Source organism: Maylandia zebra, linkage group LG18, assembly GCF_041146795.1.
Source record: "Maylandia zebra isolate NMK-2024a linkage group LG18, Mzebra_GT3a, whole genome shotgun sequence".
Classification (NCBI taxonomy): domain Eukaryota; kingdom Metazoa; phylum Chordata; class Actinopteri; order Cichliformes; family Cichlidae; genus Maylandia; species Maylandia zebra.
Window position 1 is genome coordinate 11,129,750 of NC_135184.1, and position 23,440 is coordinate 11,153,189.

Consider the following 23,440-nt stretch of genomic DNA (forward strand, 5'->3'; position numbering starts at 1 on the left):
AATGTGTCTGTTAAATAATGCTTCCATTACTTTTATCTATTTCAATCATTTATCCATTTTTTGCCTTTATCTCAGTACCTTTAACTGCATTATTTAAAGAGCTGAGAAGTTGTTTTAGCTCGATTTGATCCTTTTTAATAAAGCTTTTTATGCTTTTCACTTTTTTATTATAATCAGGTTTTTTAAAGTCACACTTCACACTTGAATTTTTTATTTGATATTTTATCGTTCACCTTTTATTTTATTTCCTACCTGTGATCTCGTCTACATCGGTTTATCTCTGTTTTGATATCTCCTGTTTGTTTAAGTGCTTATAAAGAAATTTGAATTACACTTGACTAACTATGACCAACCTGTTATCGACATTCACTGGTACTCTGTTCCAGCGTTACCTCTGACTAGACACGTACACATTTCTTAGTCAGATCAGTTTTCTTACACTAAATCGGTTCATAGTCAGCATCACACTTTTTGAGCAGTGAAACACATTCGAGTTCATCACTAAAAATCCTGTACCTGGTTGCATGCCTGTTTTTTCCCGTAACCTTTCGCAATCTTTCTTTCATCACACTCTCAAATCAAGACACAAAAAGCTGTGATATTGCACTGATTGAAGGATGGAAATGCCTCCGAAATTGATGCCAGACCAGGTTCCCTTTGATTCTATGTTTAGGCCTCATAGACTGCTGTCATATGACAGTAACTCAGTGCTGCTGATTTCTGAACAACATGCTGAGTTACCAAGTAGGTGATATTGGCATTTTGTCATGGATAGCCACCTGTTGTCCTTCCTCTAATCTATTCTCCTTCACATCTCTTCCTGCAGGGACAGTTTACACCAGCTGAATATAAGAATGATGAGCTAAATGACACTTTGTAATTGACATAAGTGGCAGTCTAATGCGTTGTCAATAAATGCCAATCACCTCACCCCATGTGAGGGCACTCAGTATGACTGAATAAATCTTAGAACTTAAACTGCACACTAAAGAAAGACTTACTAAGTCTCTCCTCATGTGGCTGCCAGACAACAGTGGTTTTGTCATTTAATTCCCCCGCGATTATCCCGTGCCGTGATTGTCAAAAGCTCAATACGAGATTGATTAGCTGTCCTTCACTGTGGGAAGTCCCTGGCTGCTAGTGATGCTAAACTGTTTTCTGAGCTTTGGCTTATGAATGCAAAACACATTTGAATGAAGACCGCCGGTGTCAGTCTGTGTTCAGTTGTTGTGTCGTGCAGAGTGTCTCATTAAAAAGCAAAGTTATTGGAGCACATAGCAATTAAACAGGATCAGCAAATCCTTTCAAAGCCTGGTAACTATAGTTATGGGTAATCCCTGGTGTACATCTGACCACTAGTTTGCACCGCTGACTGCACTGAGGTTGATTGCGAAACAGGAAAGGATCACATTAATTTGTTCTCGTGCTGCTTTCTAGTGTAGTTTTGTGCTTTATTTAACAATACACGCGAGGTTACTTGCATTACATCAGTGGAGCCCAGACTTTACTGATGTAAAATAAGACTTTTATCTATTACTTACTGAGGAGAAATGTTTCTATGTATGTTCACTTGATGTTGAATAAGTGACACAAGCAGACAATGCGACAGTATAATGTATTGTCACCGGAATAGTAACAGTAACACACAAAACCTGAATTCAGGTCATCTGACTCACATTAAAGCCATATCTTTATAGGTACTTCATTTGACAGCATGTCCCATGATCACTATCTAGGACAAAGACTTATTCAAGAGGGGTTCATCTATCATGAATGCATGTGTGTGTGTGTGTGTGTGTGTGTGTGTGTGCATTGCTCAGCGAGAGAGAGAGAGAGAGAGAGAGAGAGAAAGAGTGAATCTCTTTGCTATTCCAGCAAACTCTTTGACTGGTGTAGTAACAGGTATATACCAACAGAGGTCGCTTTTCTCTCTTGTCTACTCCACTTTTAATCTTCACTTTGGTTAAATGTGACCTTTTAAAAGCTGGTCTATGCATTTGCATAAATACACTTAATCAAACTCATCGCATCGTAACGGTGTTCTGTTGCGGCACTAAGAACGAGGTCATTTCATGACAAGACATTTGCTGCTGGCTGTTGGAGAGCTGAAGGCATACTAAACCTCAGCTTTCCCCATCATGGGTGAAAAAGCAAGTCTTATTTTGAAAAACAGAAGGCTTCATCAGAATAAATAATTAACCTTTCAAAATAAATCCTCATCTACACAATTATGACAACACAGGAGTGAGAAGAGAGTGTACATGTTCACAGATGATGCTTTGGGTTTGCAGTGATCAGAATCAGAATCAGTGATTTGACCAATATTGCATTGATAATGAACTGCTGATGCTTGTGTTATCATTCCAATATTGAAGTAATCTTTAAAGGTTTTTGTAAAATGGTTACATTAAGTCAAATTTATTTATTCTTTTACACAATTAAATGGTTGAGCCAAACTTCAGCATTTAACTATACATGTACAGTCCAGACATACTGTTACTTTTATATAAAAACTAAACAAATTACACATTACTATCTAAAAGAAACTTCATAAAACCGAGTTGTTAAAGTTCTTAATGTGTCTGAACGTCCAGTGTCCGGAGGCATCAGACATAATTTTACACAAGACATCTACTGACAGTATTGGACATTTTGCTTTAACATTTTCACCTTGCAAATGGTTAATGTGATTACTGTTTTAAATATAATGTGTAATTTGTATGCACACAAATTAGTTCAACCTCAAAAGTCTACCCAATAGCTTTCAACTTTAATTACACTACATGTTTTATTCTAATTATTTGAAATTAAATGAATAATATGTCCCACTTTGGTGCACATTTATTCTGTTTTTGGAGTACATTTCATGCACTGTATGCCCTTCTCTGTCGCTGTTTTTAAAATTGTTGGTGTTACAGCATCCAGAATCCTCAGAGGAGCTGGTGCTCCCTAGCAGCCCTGCTCTGACCCGATGGAGTGGAACAACACTTAATGAGAGACAAAGTCCCTGTTGCATTTTGTTTTATTCTTTTGCAGATCTTAAGCTCCCTCCGCTGTTCTTTCCACTGACTTTACACACCTGATCCCTGTGACCTGAATGCAACAAAGAGAGCTGTGCTTAGAGAGCTGAACTTAGCCCTATGTCTTTCACTGCTGCGAGCCCAACAAGGTCAGCTGAACAGTAATCAGCACCCAAATGCAGACCTGTGAATTTTTGCTTGAGCTGAACTACTCATCCTGACCCCGTTACTTAACAAATATTTAGATGTGACACAACAGTTGGTTTATTTATAACCTAACATTACATGAAAAATAGAAAATCTGTCAGTGATTAAAAGATTACTTATAAAACTATTACTGAGCAGTTGCTTTGAATCATGATATCACTGACAGACAGTCTGAGGTAACAACAAACTCAGAGCGTGACTACAATATGCCAAGGGTCAGATTTGTGGCAGCTTCCCCTTACAGCACACTCTTTTAGACACACATGCACAGTAGTACCCTCTCAAGTGGGCTTGAGGTAGTTATAGAGAGCACTGAGTCCTCCTTGTAGCACCTCCTGGATAGGTTTGAGAAGGGGGTTATGCACAATATGGAGTCCTTTATCGAGCGGGTGGCACGCAAGCCGCCTCAGCTTACTTAACAAGTACATTTCCACTGGTACGCTTTGCAGATCATTGAAGTCAACATTTAGGAGTTCTAAAGACTCCAGGAAGCACAGAGTCTTGGGCAATGTGTGTATGCTATTTCCTTCCACAATGAGGATTTTTAAATTAACCAGGTCCTGAATCTGGTCCGCAATGGTCTCCAGGCGGTTGTAGGCGAGATGGAGGAAGACCAGACCCTTCATGCTATAGACGCAGGTGGGAATGTGAGCGATGTGGTTGTGGCTGAGATTGAGTTTCGTGAGATTGCGCATGGCTGCCAAGCTGCTTGGCAGGCCTGTGATCTGATTATTGGCCAAACTGAGCACCTCCAGACAGGTACAGGAGCCCAGCTCCTCTGGTACCTCACTCAGGCGGTTGCGACAGGCGAAGAGCACACGCAGTTTTTTTAGAAGGCCAATCTCAGGTGGAAGGCGGGACAGGTTGTTCCCCCACAAGTTTAGAACCACCAGATTGTCAAGAGCACCCAGGGAAGAGGGCAAAGAGCGCAGGCAGTTCATTGACAAGTTTAGCTTCTGAAGGTCTTGGAGTTGCCATAGTTCAGTTGGTGTTTCATTTAGTCCTCGCATGGCTAGACTTAGGGTGCTGTAACCAAAATGCAGTCTAGTGTGTCTTCGGATCCTCCCAGCAGCCAAGGTCATGCTGGACTGGTCGTCTCTAATTGCACTCTGTCTCCGTTGGCTCACACTCATGTCATTCAACTCCTTGCTGGACAAAGTGCGGGACTGCTTCCCACCCATTGCTCTGTTGACTATAACTTATCAGAAGATGTTAGCATGCGATTAGCAAAATCACTTACTAAGAATACTGGCCTCTGATTGAACTCTGGAGTTCTTGAATGAGCCTGGCAGAACATCATCATTTGCACTATTACACTGTCTTGGTCTTGTAGAATTCCTGATGCATATTAGAAACTACACTGAATCCTGTCTAGGTTTTTCCTCACGAAGCTGAGTTACACGCCGCTGTAGCAGAGCACTCTTATGGTCTGAGCTTCCCATACCAACTGCCTCTCTGACTGGATTTCAGTCCCCAGCTGGTCCTGTCACTTCTTCCAGTCCACAGATAGCACACTGCTCCCCACCCACTTCAGGAGAGCAGGACTAGAGATAGGACTCTGTGTGTGATCAATCAGATGAGCTGAGTGCCATGATGTCATAACCTAACACCAGAAATATACCAGTGCTTACACACGCTGTAAAATGTTACATAACCATGTTTATTTTGTTAATATACTGTAAGCTACAGCTGTTATCTTCTGCAAGAATTTTTTATTTAAAATAAGTGAGATATTTGGCATACCATCGATCGCAATGTCCCCAAACATTTTTTTTTTCTCTTGTGTTGGCCTCCGCACCTTTGTAAATGTTCCCCTGTTTCTTCTTAAACTTCTCAAACTGGCAGCTGCAAAAACACTGAGTCATCTTTCAATGAAGCAACAACTCTGTTATGTGCTGGTTTAATCTCAAGTGCAAAGGGACATGGAACATTCCAGCATGTTCCTAGAAATCTCTGCTGCTATTCAAAATCTCATTCATGTGGCCCCTGAGGAGGAGTCTATCATTTTATGCGAAAAAATATACTGTAGCACATTTCAATTTTTGAATTTGTCTTACCCCACAGCAACTTACACACCATGGTAAAAAGTTCCCAGTGTATTTTCCCTAAAGGGTTTGTCTTAGTTGCTTCCTAGCAGCCCTCTCTTAAACCTATTTGTTCCACTCAAACTTTAAAAATGTCAAACTAAAGTTCAAATATCATAATATCTCAGTTTTTATCTTGACTTCGACCTTGATGCCAGAATAGCTGCTTCATTTATTCAGGTGATTGTATACACTGTAAATGATCCATTAAGCACAAACCTATACTTACAGACAGGCGTTATACACTTAGGTCCATTTATTTTCCAGGGTAGTGACACATTTCACACAATGCAACCAAGGATTAATGTTAAAGTTTGAAAATGATGATAGACTCTCAGCTTTAATTCAAGGGATTAAACAAAAACTTGCATTAACTAATGTGGAGTTATTACAGACATTACCAAAATATTAAATGAAATGCTAATTTTTAATACTTTGTCAGGATTTCTTAGCAGGCAGGTCCTAAAATCTGGTAACCTTGGATATCACCAAAGAATGCATTTTCTCATTTTTAATGCTTTCTATGCTTAAATAAGAGCTCTTTTAACTACATGTTGAGGGTTCGCAGCACAAACACAAATGTTACATTTGGCCAATCAGATGGGATTTTAATACTCAAGGCTAGTCAAGCTTTTTATCCTTGAGAAAACTAAATGAATAGGGCAACACTTTAGTTCTAGCTATACTGTTGGTTCCTCTGGCGGTTGCATCCATCCAACCTGCCATCCAGAGGCTGCAGTGTCACAGCTGCACAAAGCGTGATGTGTAGCCAAGTTTTGGACCAGATTAACTAGTGTGCCGATTGGTCCATCATCATATATTCCTTTGAAGCTCCTACATGGACACTCCAGTACTGGCTACAGTCCCTCAGTTTACTCACAATCTAAAACAAGTCATTTTAGCTCTTCTTCCTTTGAGCTAATGTTATTTCAGTTAGTTGCACCTCGCAAACAGAAGGCCTGAACAGAGGATAGGAGAGGCTGCTGTGCCTGAGATGAGTGTGCTCTCTTAAGCATCATACACATCCAAAATAGAAAATAGAACAGAAATAAGGAAAAAGTCTAATAGGTCTACCTTAAGTGCAAGTTCCAAATCTAAATAGTGTTTTACAGAAAGTAAATAAATACATACATGAGTAAGTAAGCGACTTCAGTTGTGGGCATCTCATGGATTAACAGGGCTATGTAGTAAAACACACCAACGGGAAGACAAATTATGTAGCTTTGCTGATTGCTACATGACATAAATTTAGCATGAAAGCGTTTTTCTTGTAAACGACTGATAAAAAATGAGCGAAGCTTGCCAGAAACAGTTGGAGAACCGCTGCTTTAGGCACGTTGTTAGCAATAGGAGTGCACTGGTTTTATTTATTTTCAGCGCTTTGGCTTTATTTTTAATAAAAGCTTGTTTATATTGCAGCCCATGGGTTGAAATCACACAGTCAGACAGACATGCATATTCCAACTGAAAGTCTTTAGCTGGATGGTTTGCACACAGGGTGGTGCTGGTGTTTTAACGCTATATTTGTCTGTCATGCATTTACATATAAAGTAAATTTTAATGAAAATGATTTGGAAACCATAAAAATTTGCAAGCATGTCTGTAGTTTAACATGTATAGTTTTATTATCATTATAGTTACTATACCAGCATGCTGTTCTTGATGTTTCACAGGATACATCCCAGTGAGTTTAATTAAGTCTTGAAAGTATATTTCCTTAAACATTTACTAAATGTTGTCTGCTCTTTATGAATGCTATACAGCAAATGACATCTTGTCATGTTGTATAATCTATTTTAAACAATATATAACGTGAACCATAAAGATGTTGTATAAATGTTATGGGGGAAATATGAACTCGCTTTCCTTGACAGCCTTAAAGAGTCTGACCAGGACTTACAGCGGCCTTAGTCATCATTCTCCTCCCAGTCCAGTAATCAAAGTACCAGGATGACAGTTAGCAGTGATATCCTGCTCTGGGGACTCGGTGGCTCTGCTCTGAGCATGGCTACATCAGCACTTATGAATGACAGGTTGAACCATCTGTTTGCTGAATTGGACAACAGAGCTGTTGAGGTGCATTGGCCATTCAGGCAGCTGCTTGTGCAGCATGTCTCATCTTGGCAATTTTTCTTCCTTTTTTTCGTTTTGGTAAATTCTAATACCCCCACATCACAGAAACTTTTGTAGAAACTGGCTGACTGGTAGATTTCTTGTGTGTGTGTGTGCTTGCAACAAAAAACAAAGTCTTTATATAGCCCCGTTTTTGTTTTTTTAAGGCAATCTGCAGTGCTGATCTTGTGTATATGTGTGCCACGGCTAATTTCACACACAGCAGGATCGCTATATCCTGCCATCCTCTATTTACATGAAAAATGATACCTCAGCTGTAACTGTCAGACCATTGCCCCCCCCCCCCTCCCCCCCATGTGCAAACGCATCCCCGGAGTGGCAACACCGGGCTCAGAACACATGCTGTCAAATATGCAGAAAAACCTTGGCTTCATATGCATATCCCTCATTATGGGTTAACTGTGTCATCTCAATACCTGAATAAAGCCAACACGGATGGACAGATGGAGGAAGGAGATGGGACTGAAGCGAGATAGGTAGGTTGATGGATGGATGGACAGAGGGAATAATGGTTGTGTCTCTGACAGAGATGTCATCGTGACATACCTCTCTCTAACACACTGTAGCCTAACACTCTGTCATAATCATGTGTGGCATGAATCTTCATTAGATGTTCCTTTTCTCCATCCCGTGCATGTTTTCTTCGAAATGAATTGTCCTTTCTACACCAGAGGAACAGATGTGTGGAAACAGCTTGAGATTTAGATTACAAGAAAATGGGATTTACCATTCCTCCTGCATTCACACAACACCTTAATACAGAGTCCCATTAGCGCCAAATGAGGATGAGTTATTCACTCAGCGAACAGTTACACCCTCCAGTCCTCAAGGCGACAAAAATGATCTCATTTGAGAAAGCTCATCTGGTTATGTGGCACAATAATGACTCTGGATGAGCTACCTTTAGAGACTCTAGTTCAAGATATATACTATTATTACTTGTTCATTATTGTGGAAGCTTCTGGCGATGACAGATGATATATGGTTTCACTGCCACAGAACCTGCTGTAGGTGTTTCTCCCCTGTTAAAATGTAAGAACACACCAAGACCCGAGGCTCTTTAGAGCCCATATTGCAGACACATTACTCCTCGAAGCTAGCACTCCTCCTGAAGTATATGCTCGCTCTTAAGACAGAATACAAGACAAGATCAGATCTGAGAGACAAGAAATATGCATTTCGCAAGCCCTTTGACTATTACCTTCAAAATTAGCACCACGAAATGGGAGAAAGCACCCGAGCAGGGCTGCACGGTGTGCCACCTGAGCTGATAATCGTCTATTATTCAGCAGGTGCAGATGTGAATATTCACACCACTGGACACTTTCCACCACTTTCCCATTTGTGCACGTGCATGTTTTCCTCCCTCAGCTAATGGAGTCTGTGGATGTGGCTGTGTATTTTTCTAAAAAATTGAGGATATGTCACACATTTGAATTGCCATCTGGAAATTGGCTGCAACACCGCTCTGCCTGAACCTCCAGGTGACACAAAGGATCTACTAAGCAATGCAAATTAGTAGGGAGGAAATTTGAGGGAGTGTCCAACAAGTCTGCTCGGAGGCTGTGTACGAGGCCAAGAACATTTCATTTAAATGTTACAAATGTTCATTTATTTACCAGATTGGACACGCTGACGTTGCCCCTGGCTTGTTGTGCAAAATGTCAGCATGGAAATAAAAGTGTTGTTATCATATTCAAGCATACTGAAAAAATACTGGCGTTAAAACACAAATTCACAAACACTCTGCGTCTTTTTAGAATATTTTTCACTTCCTTATCAACTCTAAGTGAAACACCTCTAGTGTGTATCTTGTAATCTGCTAATCTCTCACCTCAGGCCACATGCCAGGCATCCGTAGTTAGATATGTAGTGAAGCAGCCAGATTCATCTTGAGATAAACTGGGACAACATGATGAATAGATAATAAAGGCACCCATGGGAAAGCACTATCCGGGTTAACTCCACTGCGTAAAGATACCATTTGTAATGATGGCTGGAATCAACGGGGAAGCAGAGTGAGCAAAGCTAACTGGGCTCCTGAGTGACCAAATCAGTCGTGACTTTGCTGATACAGCAGATGGGGTGTACAAACCAATTGTAGCCTTGACAACAACAAGTGGGGTGATGAAGTACCGCCGAGCATCCTATCTGGGTCTCACCTGCTCATTGCTATAGGCTACTGGATGCTAAACGAGAACAGCTGTACAGTCAATGCAGTTCTGCACAAATCACAGAGAGATAAACTTTTAAGGCTTTTTTGAAGTACAGGTTTTGACCTGGTCACAAACTTCATGCTCAAGAGAAATGTGGGAAATGATGATCAACAATTTATAGTCGAACTGGATTTTAAGTTTTGGGTAAGGTCCTAATAGGATTTCTAGTAAAACTTAAACATTATGGCCAGGCTTGCTGCTCTGATCCTGGTACTGCTTCCCGATTTCCCCTTCATCTTATTTCCTTCCCTTCACTCCACTCTCCGCCAGATTGCTCAGCTCTCTGTTTGAGGTTTTCCTGTTCAGCTGTGCACCAGCTCACCTCGCTCCAGCTCACCAAACCAACTGACTGTGGATTAATCCTATCTGTCCCACTCGCCAATCGTCTCCAGCTACCCAGTGGCCATCAGCCACTTGCCTTGCTCCAGCACCCCAGCCTCAGCCTCTACCTCTGGCTGAGCTCCTCCAGCCCCCATCACTCTACAACACCAGATGGCGAGTCAAAACTTCCTGCCTGCCACATCACATGCTGTTCATTTATTACTATAAATCTCCTTCAAATTTGCTCTTAACTCAGTTTCTTACATCCTGCTTTTGGATGTTCCAACCCAATATTATTCATAAAATAACATAAGAGGTCACGCTGAATAATCTAACATCCACATTAACAAGGCATTAAAATGCAAAGAGACATTTACAACAAGAACAAATGTCAGAGCTATGTCCTTGGAAATTGTTGTTTAACAATAAAATTAAATTAAAGAAAAGAATTGAAGTTAATGGGCTGAGTTTGCTCAGGTACTGCCAAGGCAAAGTCTGAATCAGTTAGTGTTACTATAATATCTGTTTTGGAACACATCTGATACAGTCTGGGAGGGAAATGCAGGATGTAGCTAACACATTTCAGATTTTTAATTGGGTTTAAACCAACTGTCGGCTGATATTGGCAGTGATTTGGTGCAGTTTATTTGTTTTATCAGTGCTTTTTGCTGAAAAGCTGCCTGCTACATCTAAAACGAATGAGTCTGAACCATCTGCTGGAGCAACTCTTTGCATATATATATTTCAACTATTGCATTTTTTTAAAAGATGCTGATCATAGCAACTTTAGGATGATTCTAGCTATTTTTATTTTATCTCAGTTTTCATCATGTGCAAAAGAAATGACAAAAAGTTCAGTTGGCAGTGATCATCGGGCTGATCCTGAAGTCACGGTGACAGCAAGTGTAGCGCATGTTTGAGTTAAAAGAGCAATTTAGCCGTTCAGCAGAAGGACAATAAAATAGGGGAAATGTCACTGCCAGCTAGAATAAACCATCTATTGTGTGTGGTTGTGTGTCAGGTGTTATAGAGAAACTCATATTGGAATTTTTGTTTTGACTGCAAGTGACAGAAGTTTCAGGGCTGATGATTTTTCTGTTCACGCCACCAGAACTTGAAACAATAGGATCTGACAGGCTCTGTTCTAGAAATTAGGATGCTTGCCAGACCATCACTGCCAGCAAGCCATAAATGTTTCATGTGGTGCTGATATGGTAATCATTGGACCCCTACAATGACACCTTGTGAGAGTTGGATAACGATGGCTGTCTTTCAGGCCTGTGTGACTCTGGACTCAGTCCAACAGCTGAGGCACAGCCTGAAGTGGGAATCTGTCTGCTAAAAAAGCCGAGCTGGATCCAATAGGTGGATAAAAATGTCAATAAGATGAACAATATGAAGGTGCACCAGGTGTCCTTTAGGCATCGCACAGCTATGGACTATTGCAGAGATATGCCGTACAAATACATTCCTCTTACTTAAATATGCATTCCGTTTCATGAGGTTTGCGAGAGGGTCCAGGTGCCCAGTGGTGGCACAGACCCAGCTGGAGGATGTGGCTGACTAGTGCTCAGGCTGGCATACTAACAGAGCCAGGGGTGCTTTTCACAGCGAGTTGAAAGAGGCTGGCGCTGAAGCCACGAACCCAGGATTCATAAACGCGAGCTCCAGCTGCATGCCCACTACCTCCCATATAGATAAAGAAATTAGAGACTAGAAGTTAAAAAGCATTTTTTTTAAACCACACCCAAGACTGGACTTGAATACTGGTCTTGTGACATTACCTGTCACATGCAGCAGATGCACGTTGATCACATCTTCCTGCTGATGTGAGCACGACCTGTGTGATACAATTTGCTGGTGTGAAGAAAAAAAAGAAACTTCGATGGGACGGAGCAATAAAAAGGGCAACATTTCTAAAACAGCTCAATGTATTATTTGTCTGAGCTTCGTGTAAGCCTTTTATTAAAGTGAAACAATCATGTCAGACACCTGTTGTTCTTGCAGGGGGTATTTATTGTTGGTCTATGTCAGCACACTGAAATCCCTGGATAGACCATGGCTGTATTAACAGTATGACCTATTTTTGGTCATCATAATTTCCTGAGCATGTGTGTGTGCGCGTGTTTGAGTGGGAGAGGCAGAGAAAGTGACAGTGTTCGTGTGTATGAGTGGGCATTTGTGTGTCCATATTTTCTGACACCCAATGTCATGCAGAACAAATCGCCTATTGCTGACACCAGTGATTTCTTGTCTCTACTGCTGAGAAGTGTGTGTGTGGAGGCAAAACAGTTGGGTCTTACTGACGGGGAGTTGGACATTTCTGTGATTAAGTAGTAATGGTCCAGGACGTGACAGGGAAACTGGGGATTTCCTCGGTCACAGGGCAATAAGCTTGGGCCTGCGTGCTGCTATTTTTGGGAGTGTATATAATTATTTCAAGAGTTCTGCCACCAGAACTTTCTAAACTGATGTTTAGGCGCTCTGTCCACAAAATCCAACTTTACCGGGTGAATTGCTTGTGTTTGTGCCGAGGGATGATTGGCAGACATGAGTAACATTACGGCTTTAAAAGCAAAGAGGACTCTCATTATCCCACCACCTTCTCCACGCCTGCCTTGAATTCCAGTCTGCAGATGGACTTAACCCACTAATTGCGGCTTGAGTTCCTATGGTATTGTTGCATGCCTGCGGTTTAGTTTAAGGTTTTAGTTATATTAAGAGATGGGTATTTTAGCGTTTGTAATAGAATATGCAATCAGCCCAAACAATCACGGATGTGTGCAGCGTGATTTATGCACCTTGTGCCTCACTGTTCAGGGACTTCTTATGACTCGATAGTGTGGAGCAACAGGGCAGTTTGTGATTTTAAATGTGATGCAAAAACGAGATGGAAACAAACAGTAATTGGAAGTTGATGTTTCAGTGGGAATATAAAACAGTTATTTGTGCACATAGGGCTGCAGTACTCCAGTGAGTCCTAGGTAGCTATAAATGATGCTCTGTGGACATCTAGTGGCCAATGCTGAGATAACTGAAGCAGGATTTATTTAAAAGCAGCCCAGCTTTTTAAATCATCAGGCGCTATTACAGTAGTAATAAATCTTTACTTGCAGTAATGAGTCTAAGTCTTTAGTGGCCCCTCAATTCTTTGTCTTGTTTCCATATTATATTCTTGTAATGTGTTTTAAAGTGGTATTGAGCAATAAGTCTCCAGGCTTTCTGAAGGTCTTTCAAGTTTTTCTTTGGACGTTGGCTGCTTTTTCAGTCATTTTCAATCGAGTCCACATACCTGAGTATGAATCTTTTTGTTTGTTTGTTTGTTTGTTGCACTTTTCAACACTGTCCATTGAATTATCCAAGCTTAAAAAGCACTTAACAAATTTAGCAGACCACCAGCTAGTCTAAGGTTCATGCCACAGAACCCTTAAATTAACAGTATTTACAACATTCTGAGGTTAGATTGTGATAGATCCAGTACTGATACTATCGATTCCAGTATTAGCAGTATAATATTTATTTAGATTAGCCAGTGGAATGGGGAATTTGTTTCCAGCTTCTCAGCTCAGCATGTAGCCCACTGAACAGTTTTTCATTTTGTTGTTTTGTTCGTTTTTTAAATGAAAAATATACCTCAAACATAAGTATACCTTTTTGTGCTGACTGTCTATTTTATTTATAATCTATTGCACATTTAAACAACAAAAGTTGACTCAAAGTCCTTTAGAGACAGGTACATCTAGGTCTCCAAAAATCCAGTTTCAAAGCTGTGCTTTATTGTTTTTGTTTCGTTAACTAATAATTGTGAAAGTAAAAATCCCAGTGATTTCGTGAACATTAAAATGTGTTCAGAATTTGCAAACTGGTGAGGATTTATCTCCTAAATCATGACACTCGGCTCTCCCCTACATATGCTGCCTTCATAGATTAAAAGTATCGGTATCACTGGTATCTGGAAATACTGGCCCTGAATTTACTCAATGGTATTAAAACATTTATTCATATATAATTTTCCTTTCATTGATGTTCTCCCCCAGTATTTCCAAGCATTAATCTATGTTAACCTACTAATCTGTGGGATTGCAGTCGAGGCTGTTTCATTGTCATGTGATGCCTTATAGCCTCATTTCACACGGCCTTCTGCGCATCTACATGAGTAAGGACCATCATCCCTGTTCCGGTCCTTCCTGACCCTAAAGATATGAATGACACCCCGCCCGACCACCCAGCACGTCACGAAGCCTGACACAGCCAATGAAAATGTCCAAACCGGGTGCCGCTGATTAACGGACAGCTGCCTTATCCAACGGGAGCTTTCCGTGCGCCTTCATCCCCCGCCTGTGTTCTACGTGTAGCCAATCAACGCGCAGGATCAATTACTAATTCATTACTTCGCAAAGGGGAGTGACGCAGTTATTGTAGATGTATAGATACTCCATGCTTTTCTCATATGACCTGAAATTACATTTTTTTCAAGCTTTCACGCAAAAACAAAATCCACATAAACACAGCAAAGCAGAGGGATTCCCACTGTCATCTGCAAGCTGCATGACCATTCTCTGCGCCCCTTGAATTTGGATGCCATTCCGGGAGGAGGTTGCGGTAAACCCCGAGGACTAGATGCGATAACCATAAGGAGACATGCCGCAGCCGAAATCACGAAAAATCGCCATCCTCGGGTACAGATCCGTAGGTGAGTATGGAACGGAAGCTGAGTACAGCGGGGAAAGGCGGCTTCGAGTGGGACGCAGACCCAAGATTTTTAGCGGCCTTTCAGGCCAGTACAAGTCCAGCGTGAGAGCGCTTTACGCCTCCTATAATAGACTTAAATTATAGGGAGTAACATCTGACACGCGGCGTCTCAGGGCGGGCGAATGAGCGCCACCAGGTGAGACGTGGCTCTGCGGTGTGAGTGTAGCAGCGCAAGAGGCCTCCCATAACGTGTGCAAGAGAGAGATTTTAATCGATCTTATTGATAGGTTTCCGTTAGCCCTTAACCCCGGTGCCATGTTAGGCAGTGCCATGCCACGCAAAAACCATCGACGGCTTTGACGCATTTAGTTTGCGGTTTATTTAGTGATGTGTAAAAGCAAAGGATGTTGAGGATGGCAAGATGGCACACACAGATAGCACGACTGGAGGCCCAGGCAGCACCAACTGCAACCCTGTAATATCCCCACAGAGACGCGTGATGTGTTTATGTTTCCCTGCTTTGTAGTAACCTCGACGATTTCTAAACATGTTCATCAGTATAGTACAACGTGCTTCATGTGGCGCATTTAGGCTTGTTCACGGTTATTAAGCTTTATATTTGTATTTTTTTGTATCATTGTATGGCTACATTCACTCATAGAGACTGATCTCGACAAAAACAATCATAATGATGACTTCTATAGATGTTATCCCTTAATTGCTACACTGACTTCCTCCATCTGAGGTTAACTATCCTCTCTGTGTTTACAGGAAAGTCCTCTTTAACCATCCAGTTTGTGGAAGGCCAGTTTGTTGATTCCTATGACCCAACAATAGAAAACAGTAAGTGGGGATTTTTTTTGAAATTCATACAAAAACCGTGTTTCCCCCAGGAAACTCTTTACATGAGGTGGCACACAACTCAGGTCCCTGTCTCTCTTGTGAATCAGTAAGTGAAGCCTACATGTATTGGCCCCAAAATAGCTGTTTCTGTGATATCCTATCCTCAGCATTGCTGCTCAGTGTGTACCAGCAAAGCTGACTATCAAGTTTATCCTTATTTATCATCCCAGCACTACAAATGTGTCAGTTTGTCATTAGATGCTCTTCGTACAGCAATGAATAAATCCTTACTGGTGCATCTTCTGTAAGGTCAGAACATCGTGTTCCTCATTATTTGTCATTTACTGTCAGCCCCACACTCGGATTTGCTTACAGCCAATTCTCACACCTGAAAAGCTGGAATGAGGATGTGTTAGCTTACGCTTTCCAGCTTTAAGGTTGTTCAGAGCACCTCGTGACAGAAGAAGTTAACCACCAAAGGATTTCATGGAGTGACAGTTGTTTTTCTTTCATAACTGGTTTATAATTATACTACATCAGGAGTACATCCACTGTTTTTGGTCAGATGCAACATTAAATATTAGAGCTTGACCAATATAGGATTTTCAACATTTGGTGATTTAAAAAATCAGATCTATCATCATATATATTTTTTTCTTTCAGATGTGAAGCACAAACAGATTTACATTTATTAATTGTATTATTATTTATGAGTCCTTATTTAAAAAAAAACATGACAGTGCTTATTAAAATAAACTTGTCTTATTGTCACAGTTAGTCTGGAATTTCCCGTTTCTGCTCTGTCAGACTGCTCAGATCAGTGTTTGCTTTGTTTGTGGTATCCAAACACCTGCTGGCAAAAGTCAAGTCACAGAGGGCCCTCTAGTGGACAAAATGTGCAACATCAACACTCATATCTTGAAGGGTGTTTCTCCTGTTTCTTCTTTAGTCTTTAAATGTTCATTTATTGTCTTTTGATACCTATATATCAGAAAATAGCTAATAAGGGAAAGTATTTGCTATTATTGTAGCCATTATAGTTCATGTTTGCCTTTATTAGCTATTTGCCAATTTCATAGACTCCCACCGATATAGCTGCAGGACCGATATCAGTTGGGCTCTATTAGATCTTTAAACTGCACTTATATGGACGCAGATATCACACAGCAACTGTTGTACGTAAAACACAAGGTAGCTTTATAATCGCTGCTGTTTGAGTCGTAGTAGTACTACACATGACAGTAAGTGGAATGCATTTGTACGCACTGTGTATATTCCACCTTATCTTTGTGGGTTTTTAACAAGGTTTAGAGACCCTGTTATGAAAAAAAGCAAGTTTGTTGTTTACAGAATTTTGATTGAATTTACTAATGAATCACTGCAGCTAGGGCTGTTCGATATAACGATATATATCGATGACATATAAAAACGTCTATCGTTTGATTCTACACTATCGTTTGTTTCGTGGTGTCGCAAAATAAACTGTTTACGGCAATATTTTTTCATTATTTTGATGGTCACTGTAGTGGCTATATTAATTTCTTAAAGTTCTCTTTTTCTCTTACATTTAATATAACCACACTACAGACAGACAAGCGTTTGTTTTTATGCGTTGTCGTTAGCAACAACGACGGTAAAACCACCGCGTGTCTGCTTGTTCCACATAAACCTTTCACAGTAAAGCTCAAGATCCTGTTGAGACTTTTCAAAATAAACTGAATCACGTGAAAGATGCAGAGTGTTTACGGATGAGAAGCAAAAAAGAGCCGTCAGGTGCTAAAAGATAAACCTTAGACTCAAACGTTAGAACAGGCTTTTCCCTGCAGCACGCCGTGTAATAAATACTCACAAAGAAAACGGCGGCCGTTACAACCTATGTCTAAAAATGTATAGTTTCATACATCAGTTAAAATACTCGACTCCAGGTACACGACGCCCCACTGGAAACACTTCACACAAGTCGAGCTGCCCGAGATTCACAGAATTTACAGAAAAGGTTAAATTTTTGTGATTTATATCGATATCGGGTGATAGATGTCTTAATATCGGGATATGAGATTTTGGTCATATTGCACAGCCCTAACTGCAGCTGTAATACAGTAATTCAATGTGATAAAAATGTGGTAACATTACAAAGCTTATGCTTTATATTTTACATTTTGAACTTAAAGTGCAATATGAGAGAAAACGTTTTCTAAATGTGTCTAAATGTACATTATGTTTAAATTATTTTTAAAACTTGTATGATCTGTTCTCAAAATCTAAATTCTATATTATGACAGCTCTATGGTCTAAGTGACTTCTGATTGAAAGATAATGATTTGCAAGACTTTGCTGTTACCCAGCAGGGTGTGATGTTCCTTCTAAGCAAATGCATTTAAACACCGCAACAGCTGATTCCACCACTTTCCACACTTTCAACCAGAAAGAGAGAGCTTTCTTTTGAGATATCAGCCGGCGTGCCGTTTGGTTGAGATAAACGTTTCTCTCCGACTCGCATGCAGCGGGACTTCTCTAGTTAAGAAAGGGAACTTTTCTTAAAGACAATTTAAAAGCACTATTTTGGAGCGCAGGAGAACTTGCAGTTATTCATAACCTCCAAAACAAACCTGATCCCGGCCACCCCAGAGATTTGAGTCTGAATTGTAGGTTGTATCTGTAGGCTATTTCTCTTCTCCCTGACATGTTCGCTCACATGCTGTCCCACCCTACGCTTCTTAAATCTGTTGTCTGTATCTATAAATAATCCCTGGATGGTTAATGTAAAATGAAGTGCCAGCATTATCAGTGAGATGCTGCAGACATTGCATGCCCGCTGTAGATAATATGACCCATCTCCAGGCTATTGACATTCCTGTCCTGAATGTGCTCATTGGGATGAATCTATAACTGGATTGTGTCTTGTATGTCCTGCAGAGAGTAATAAAGATACACTCAGCTGGATAGTACTGCATAGTTGCACAACTGTGCTATATTTGTCATACGTATAAGAGAAAAGAAATGTATTGTCGTATCTACAAAACATTGTTGTCTTGTATTTGCAGCATTTACTAAGATGATCACAATAAATGGACAAGAGTACCATCTCCAGCTTGTAGACACAGCAGGGCAGGTATGTCTCAATGCGCTGTTTATGAACCTGCCAGTGGTTTTGTTGATTTTTCTTTTTTTTTTAATGTGTGTCGTAACAGTACATGCTAATTCCCTCACTTCAAATCCCTTTTCCAGGATGAATACTCAATCTTCCCACAGACTTACTCCATAGATATCAATGGCTACATACTGGTTTATTCAGTTACATCAAATAAAAGGTATAGAATTCCCTCCACTTCTCAAAACCAACCTAAATATCTCCTGTGTCCTGCATAATGAGGTGCACTGAAGAAAAGCAAATAAACTTTCCCGTTTCTTCCAGCTTTGAAGTTGTACAAGTTATCCATGAAAAACTGTTGGACATGGTGGGAAAAGTTCAGTAAGTTCAACTTTTCATTTTGCTCTTAAAGCCATTTCAAGTCATATGACATAAATCATGCATAAATGACAACATGGCATTTACTTTTTCCTTCAATGCAGAGTTCCAATTATGCTCGTCGGAAACAAGAATGACCTACATATGGAGCGGTAAGCGCTAGCACACACCTAAATTGTACATCCCTCGAGACAATAGGTATGCACATGGGTCACGTTTTTTTGGTTTGTGTGGAAATTTATATTTGGTTTCTTATTATTTGCTAGCAGAAATGAAAATTTCTTGTAAAACACACTGAAATACTGAGTATTTAATATTTAGTTCACACATGTCCCAAATGAAGACAGAAGCCATTTGCACTAAGCCAGGAAGCTGTGTTTAGCATTGTGCTTTCACTGTACACAACCCAGAGTCAGTGGATTAACATACACAAGCAGATTTCTAAGGAATTTAATACTGTGGCAAATTTAAAGCAGAGACTGTGGCTTTATTCTGAAAGACAGTATTTGTGTTTTGGTCTGACTCTGCTGTCATCCCTGTGATTTTGCGCTCTTTAGAGTAATCAGTTGTGAAGAGGGCAAAGCATTAGCTGAATCCTGGAACGCTGCCTTCATGGAGTCCTCAGCTAAAGAGAACCAGGTAGGAAAGGCTTATTTAACTATCAGTGTGGGGGAGAAAAAAATGGGACTCTCCACCATTTGACTTTAGAACTGAAGAAGCTTCTCGGATGAGAGGTGAAACGTCTTCAAGTAACTTAAAGAAGTCCAGACGCTTTTCTTTGCAAGCTCCTTTGACTACGATGACCTGGATGACTGAGAACCTTCACAGACAACAAGGTGTGAAGTTTACACATGCTCCCTGTGACTGTGTAGGTTTCCTGCCACAGTACAAAGACATTCGAGTTTGAATGACTTTTAAATTGCCCACAGTCATGAATGTACCTGTCTTAGTATGTCAGCCCTGACATCATTTGGCAACCTGTCCGCTGCATATGACGCCTCTCACCCAGTGTCAAGTGAGATCAGCTCCTGCTTGCCTAACCCTGTAGAGCAAAAGCCTGTAGATATAATGGAAGGATATGCGGATGGAAAATTACTGAATTGCTTTCATTGCACAGTGATGGTACACATCCACAGGATTCTTCATTTTCACACTTTGCATTTTCTCTCAGTGGAGACAAAGTTTCTGGTGCTGGATTGTGTTTCAATCAGGTCATCGAGTTGCCCACTCATAGAAGCTCTAGGTTACTTTAATAAAATCAGAGGTGACCTAGTATGACTTGAGACCTGTGAGAGCTCCTGAAAAAATGTAATCTAACGTGAAGACAGCCTCATCATGGACTTCCTGGTATGTTTTTGTAACACCAAGACAGATTTGCAAAAGAACAATAAAGCTGGTTTCAATTAGAAATTGTGGAGCAGCTGAGTTATGGCTGGCATTTATTCGACACTTTTTAATGGTTCTTCTGTCAAGCATCCAGCGCAGTTTGGTATGACTGGCTTGACAACGATCGTAAAGTTGTAATCTTCATTATGATGATGTGTGAAACTTGTGAAAACTTGCCTTTAACGCCATTACCTCACGGTATTACACATCATCGAAGACCATAAAAGGTGTCACTTGGAGTCTCAAACTAACATTTGACTTTGCTTTTTACTTCAAAACTGTGACCTGCAGCATTTTTTTCAATGGTAGTTGTACTTATTAATCTTTAATAATCAGTCTTTACTAAGCCACAGGCTAAAAGGCCTCATACATAAGCTATACTTGGTAGCTGGCTTTTGGTAACTGAAAACACAATCAGGTGACAGGTTCATTTAAACGAGACAATGCATAGTGACATGTTTATGTTTGTCTTCCACTTCATTAAAGCAGAGACCCCATGAAGATCTGGTTCTGATATGCAGTCGCTTTACTGTCAAGAGCAAATATCGAACGTATGAAGTGACATTGGAATTGAAATGTGATTAAAGGCATATTATACAGCTGGATTTAAATCTGCATAAAATGTCTTTTTTTTTTAAATCAGGAAACCAGATAAATAAAGCAGTCTGCACTGATTTACATCAGTCCAGGAGATAATAACTTGTCGCCTATAGTTGCTTTATACAGTATGAAAAGCTTCTCCTTTGTTTTATTATAGTCTTGCAGCTGCAATGCCACTGCATGACCTTCCACTATTTTTCTATTTATTGAATTACATACAGATAGCCTGCTTCAGAGTAAAGTCCAATCAATAGCACACACATCAGACTGGGTCTCTTATGATATGTATTGCACTGGCACTGTTAATGTGGGAGATGTAGGATCACAGTGGCTCATCAGTCCTGTCTGTCACTGCCTTCTTTCTTTTTCAAAAAGTACCATATGGTAAATGCTAAATGGACTAGTACTCATATAGCACTTCTCTGCTCTTACTGAGCCCTCAAAACACTTTTATGCTGCAAGCCACATTTATCCCTTTGCACACACACTCCCCTACAGCACTTTGTTTTGTGGCTTTAAAGGCTTTTTACCCATCATAAGCATGATCATATGTTGATATCAGAGGGATTTTGGGCTTTACTGTCTTTCCCAATCGTGCTTTAAAATGTGGTTATCAGGTAGTATTCTTCAGTAGTGAGATTGTGCTGCTTTACACCAATATGAAACCTCAACAGGAGTCCCTTAGCTCTTTGTGCATTAGCTGTTTCACAGCAATGAGCCCAGTGATTTGACTGGCTAAGAGTGAATTTAGTAGTCAACAATCAACCTCTGATTTATATTCCACTTAAGCCAGCCCAAAATAGCAGGTGTGCTTGAAGCGCCCACACAGTCTGCCTTTTCGAGACCTATCATTTGGCACTTTTCACGGCCCCTGCATTGCAGTGTAGACCAATATGTCAGCACTGTGTTTCCTCCCTCCAAGTAGACTAAATGTCACTAATGTATTTTTAACAATAGTTTATCCTCCCTAGACAAAAATGTGTTTATTCGGTATTCTTTTGATGCTAACCGTTTTTGCCACCGGCTTTGCCATCATACCCTAATAGTAGACAACAGTAAACTAGCCACATGTGAAATACAAAACAAACCCTCCTTCTGTTTGCTGCTGGATATATTTCTCAACATAGAGTAGCAAAGTTCATATTCAGGATGTCAGTTAACCAGCTTCAAATTAAGTTAGAGGCAATAGTGCTCAACTTCAACACAATGAGATCTCTGTTGTGACTAAAGTCTGTGAGGCTCCAGTGGATGAGGAGCAAATTCAAACGTGGTGTACTGAGGCATGTGACAGCATTCTTTGTGTGTGTGTGTGTGTGTGTGTGTGTTTGGCGCTCTCTTAGACGGCCGTGGAGGTTTTCCGAAGGATGATCCTGGAGGCAGAAAAGATGGATGGTGGCGTGCAGCCAGGAAAAACATCCTGCTCCATGATGTAGAGCCGCCCAATCAACACACAGGACACTGCACTGGGATATCCCGTTACTTGAAGGCTAGCTGCCAGTTCTCCTCCACCTCAACTGACTCCACCCCCAGGGTCCTAAATATCCAATATTGTCTATTTATGGCTCTGATTCCACTGTTATTTATCAGTATTCCCTTTTGTCATCCTTGTTTTTCTTCATGTGTTTGATAAAAGAAAAGGACAAGTGGTGGCTCCTTGTCTTGCATTTTCCACAACCCGCCCCTCCGTCTCTGGGCTCGGCACTGATGCAAAACACAGAATATCACAGATGTATCAGGAAAAATCCTATATCGGAAATGATGACAACTGTAACTAAGTTAGCAGTGGCTCAATGAATCTTTGCTTCCCGATATGCAGCTTCCATTTAGCCCCTTCCCTGTTTAAATAAAATGAGATAAGAGGATTGTCATATCTATCAGCCATGCATATGCCTGGAAAATGGTTAGATAAACACAGTCATTTTTTCTGATACATCACCTGCTGTTTGGTCCCATCCATATGCATCTCTTTTTCTACTTCATCTACACACCGTACCCACTTCTCTGTCCCTCGGTTTGTTTTCATAGCAGATACTGTCAGCCAAAAGGAAAAAAAGAAAAAAAAATCTGCATTCATTTTCTAATGTTGAAAATGTTGTACAAATGTTTTTGATTGTAATCATTAAAGCGAAAAGTGGTTATCTAAGCAGGCTGTGTTTTTGAATTATTGCAGAGGCTGTTAGCTAATGAGTTTTGCCACTAGGAAGGCAGGGTGTTTCTCTTTGTTTGCACCCTTTTAATGATAATTGATATGTTTGGGCTAAAAGGAGAGAAGTACTTAGCCGTTTTGATTTGTTGAATGCTTTGTGCTTCTTCGTAAAAGATGGAATAAATTGAAAAGGGTGCAGGATGCAAGCACAAGGAGAATAATGATGTAATGATTTAGTGCAAAGTAATAAAGGTTTGTTCCACCTCATTGCAGTATAATAACTAAATGCTGATTCCATGCTTACTTTTTCTTTTTTTCCCCCA

The 23,440-nt window shown here is 40.5% G+C and overlaps 2 protein-coding genes across 2 annotated transcripts; one reads left to right on the forward strand and one right to left on the reverse strand.

Moving 5' to 3' along the window:
- Positions 1–3,004: 3,004 nt before the first annotated feature.
- On the reverse strand, positions 3,005–4,701 carry LOC101464236 (uncharacterized). Its single transcript, XM_004555280.4, has one exon. It carries the CDS (start codon positions 4,406–4,408, stop codon positions 3,509–3,511), a length of 900 nt encoding a protein of 299 aa, XP_004555337.2. The 5' UTR covers positions 4,409–4,701; the 3' UTR covers positions 3,005–3,508.
- Positions 4,702–14,374: 9,673 nt separating this feature from the next.
- rheb (Ras homolog, mTORC1 binding) lies at positions 14,375–23,114 on the forward strand. The gene is made up of 8 exons (XM_004555281.3): positions 14,375–14,674; positions 15,445–15,516; positions 18,561–18,628; positions 18,745–18,827; positions 18,932–18,988; positions 19,090–19,137; positions 19,543–19,624; positions 22,312–23,114. The coding sequence occupies exons 1-8, from the start codon at positions 14,623–14,625 to the stop codon at positions 22,402–22,404; spliced, it is 555 nt and encodes a 184-aa protein (XP_004555338.1). The 5' UTR covers positions 14,375–14,622; the 3' UTR covers positions 22,405–23,114.
- Positions 23,115–23,440: the final 326 nt, after the last annotated feature.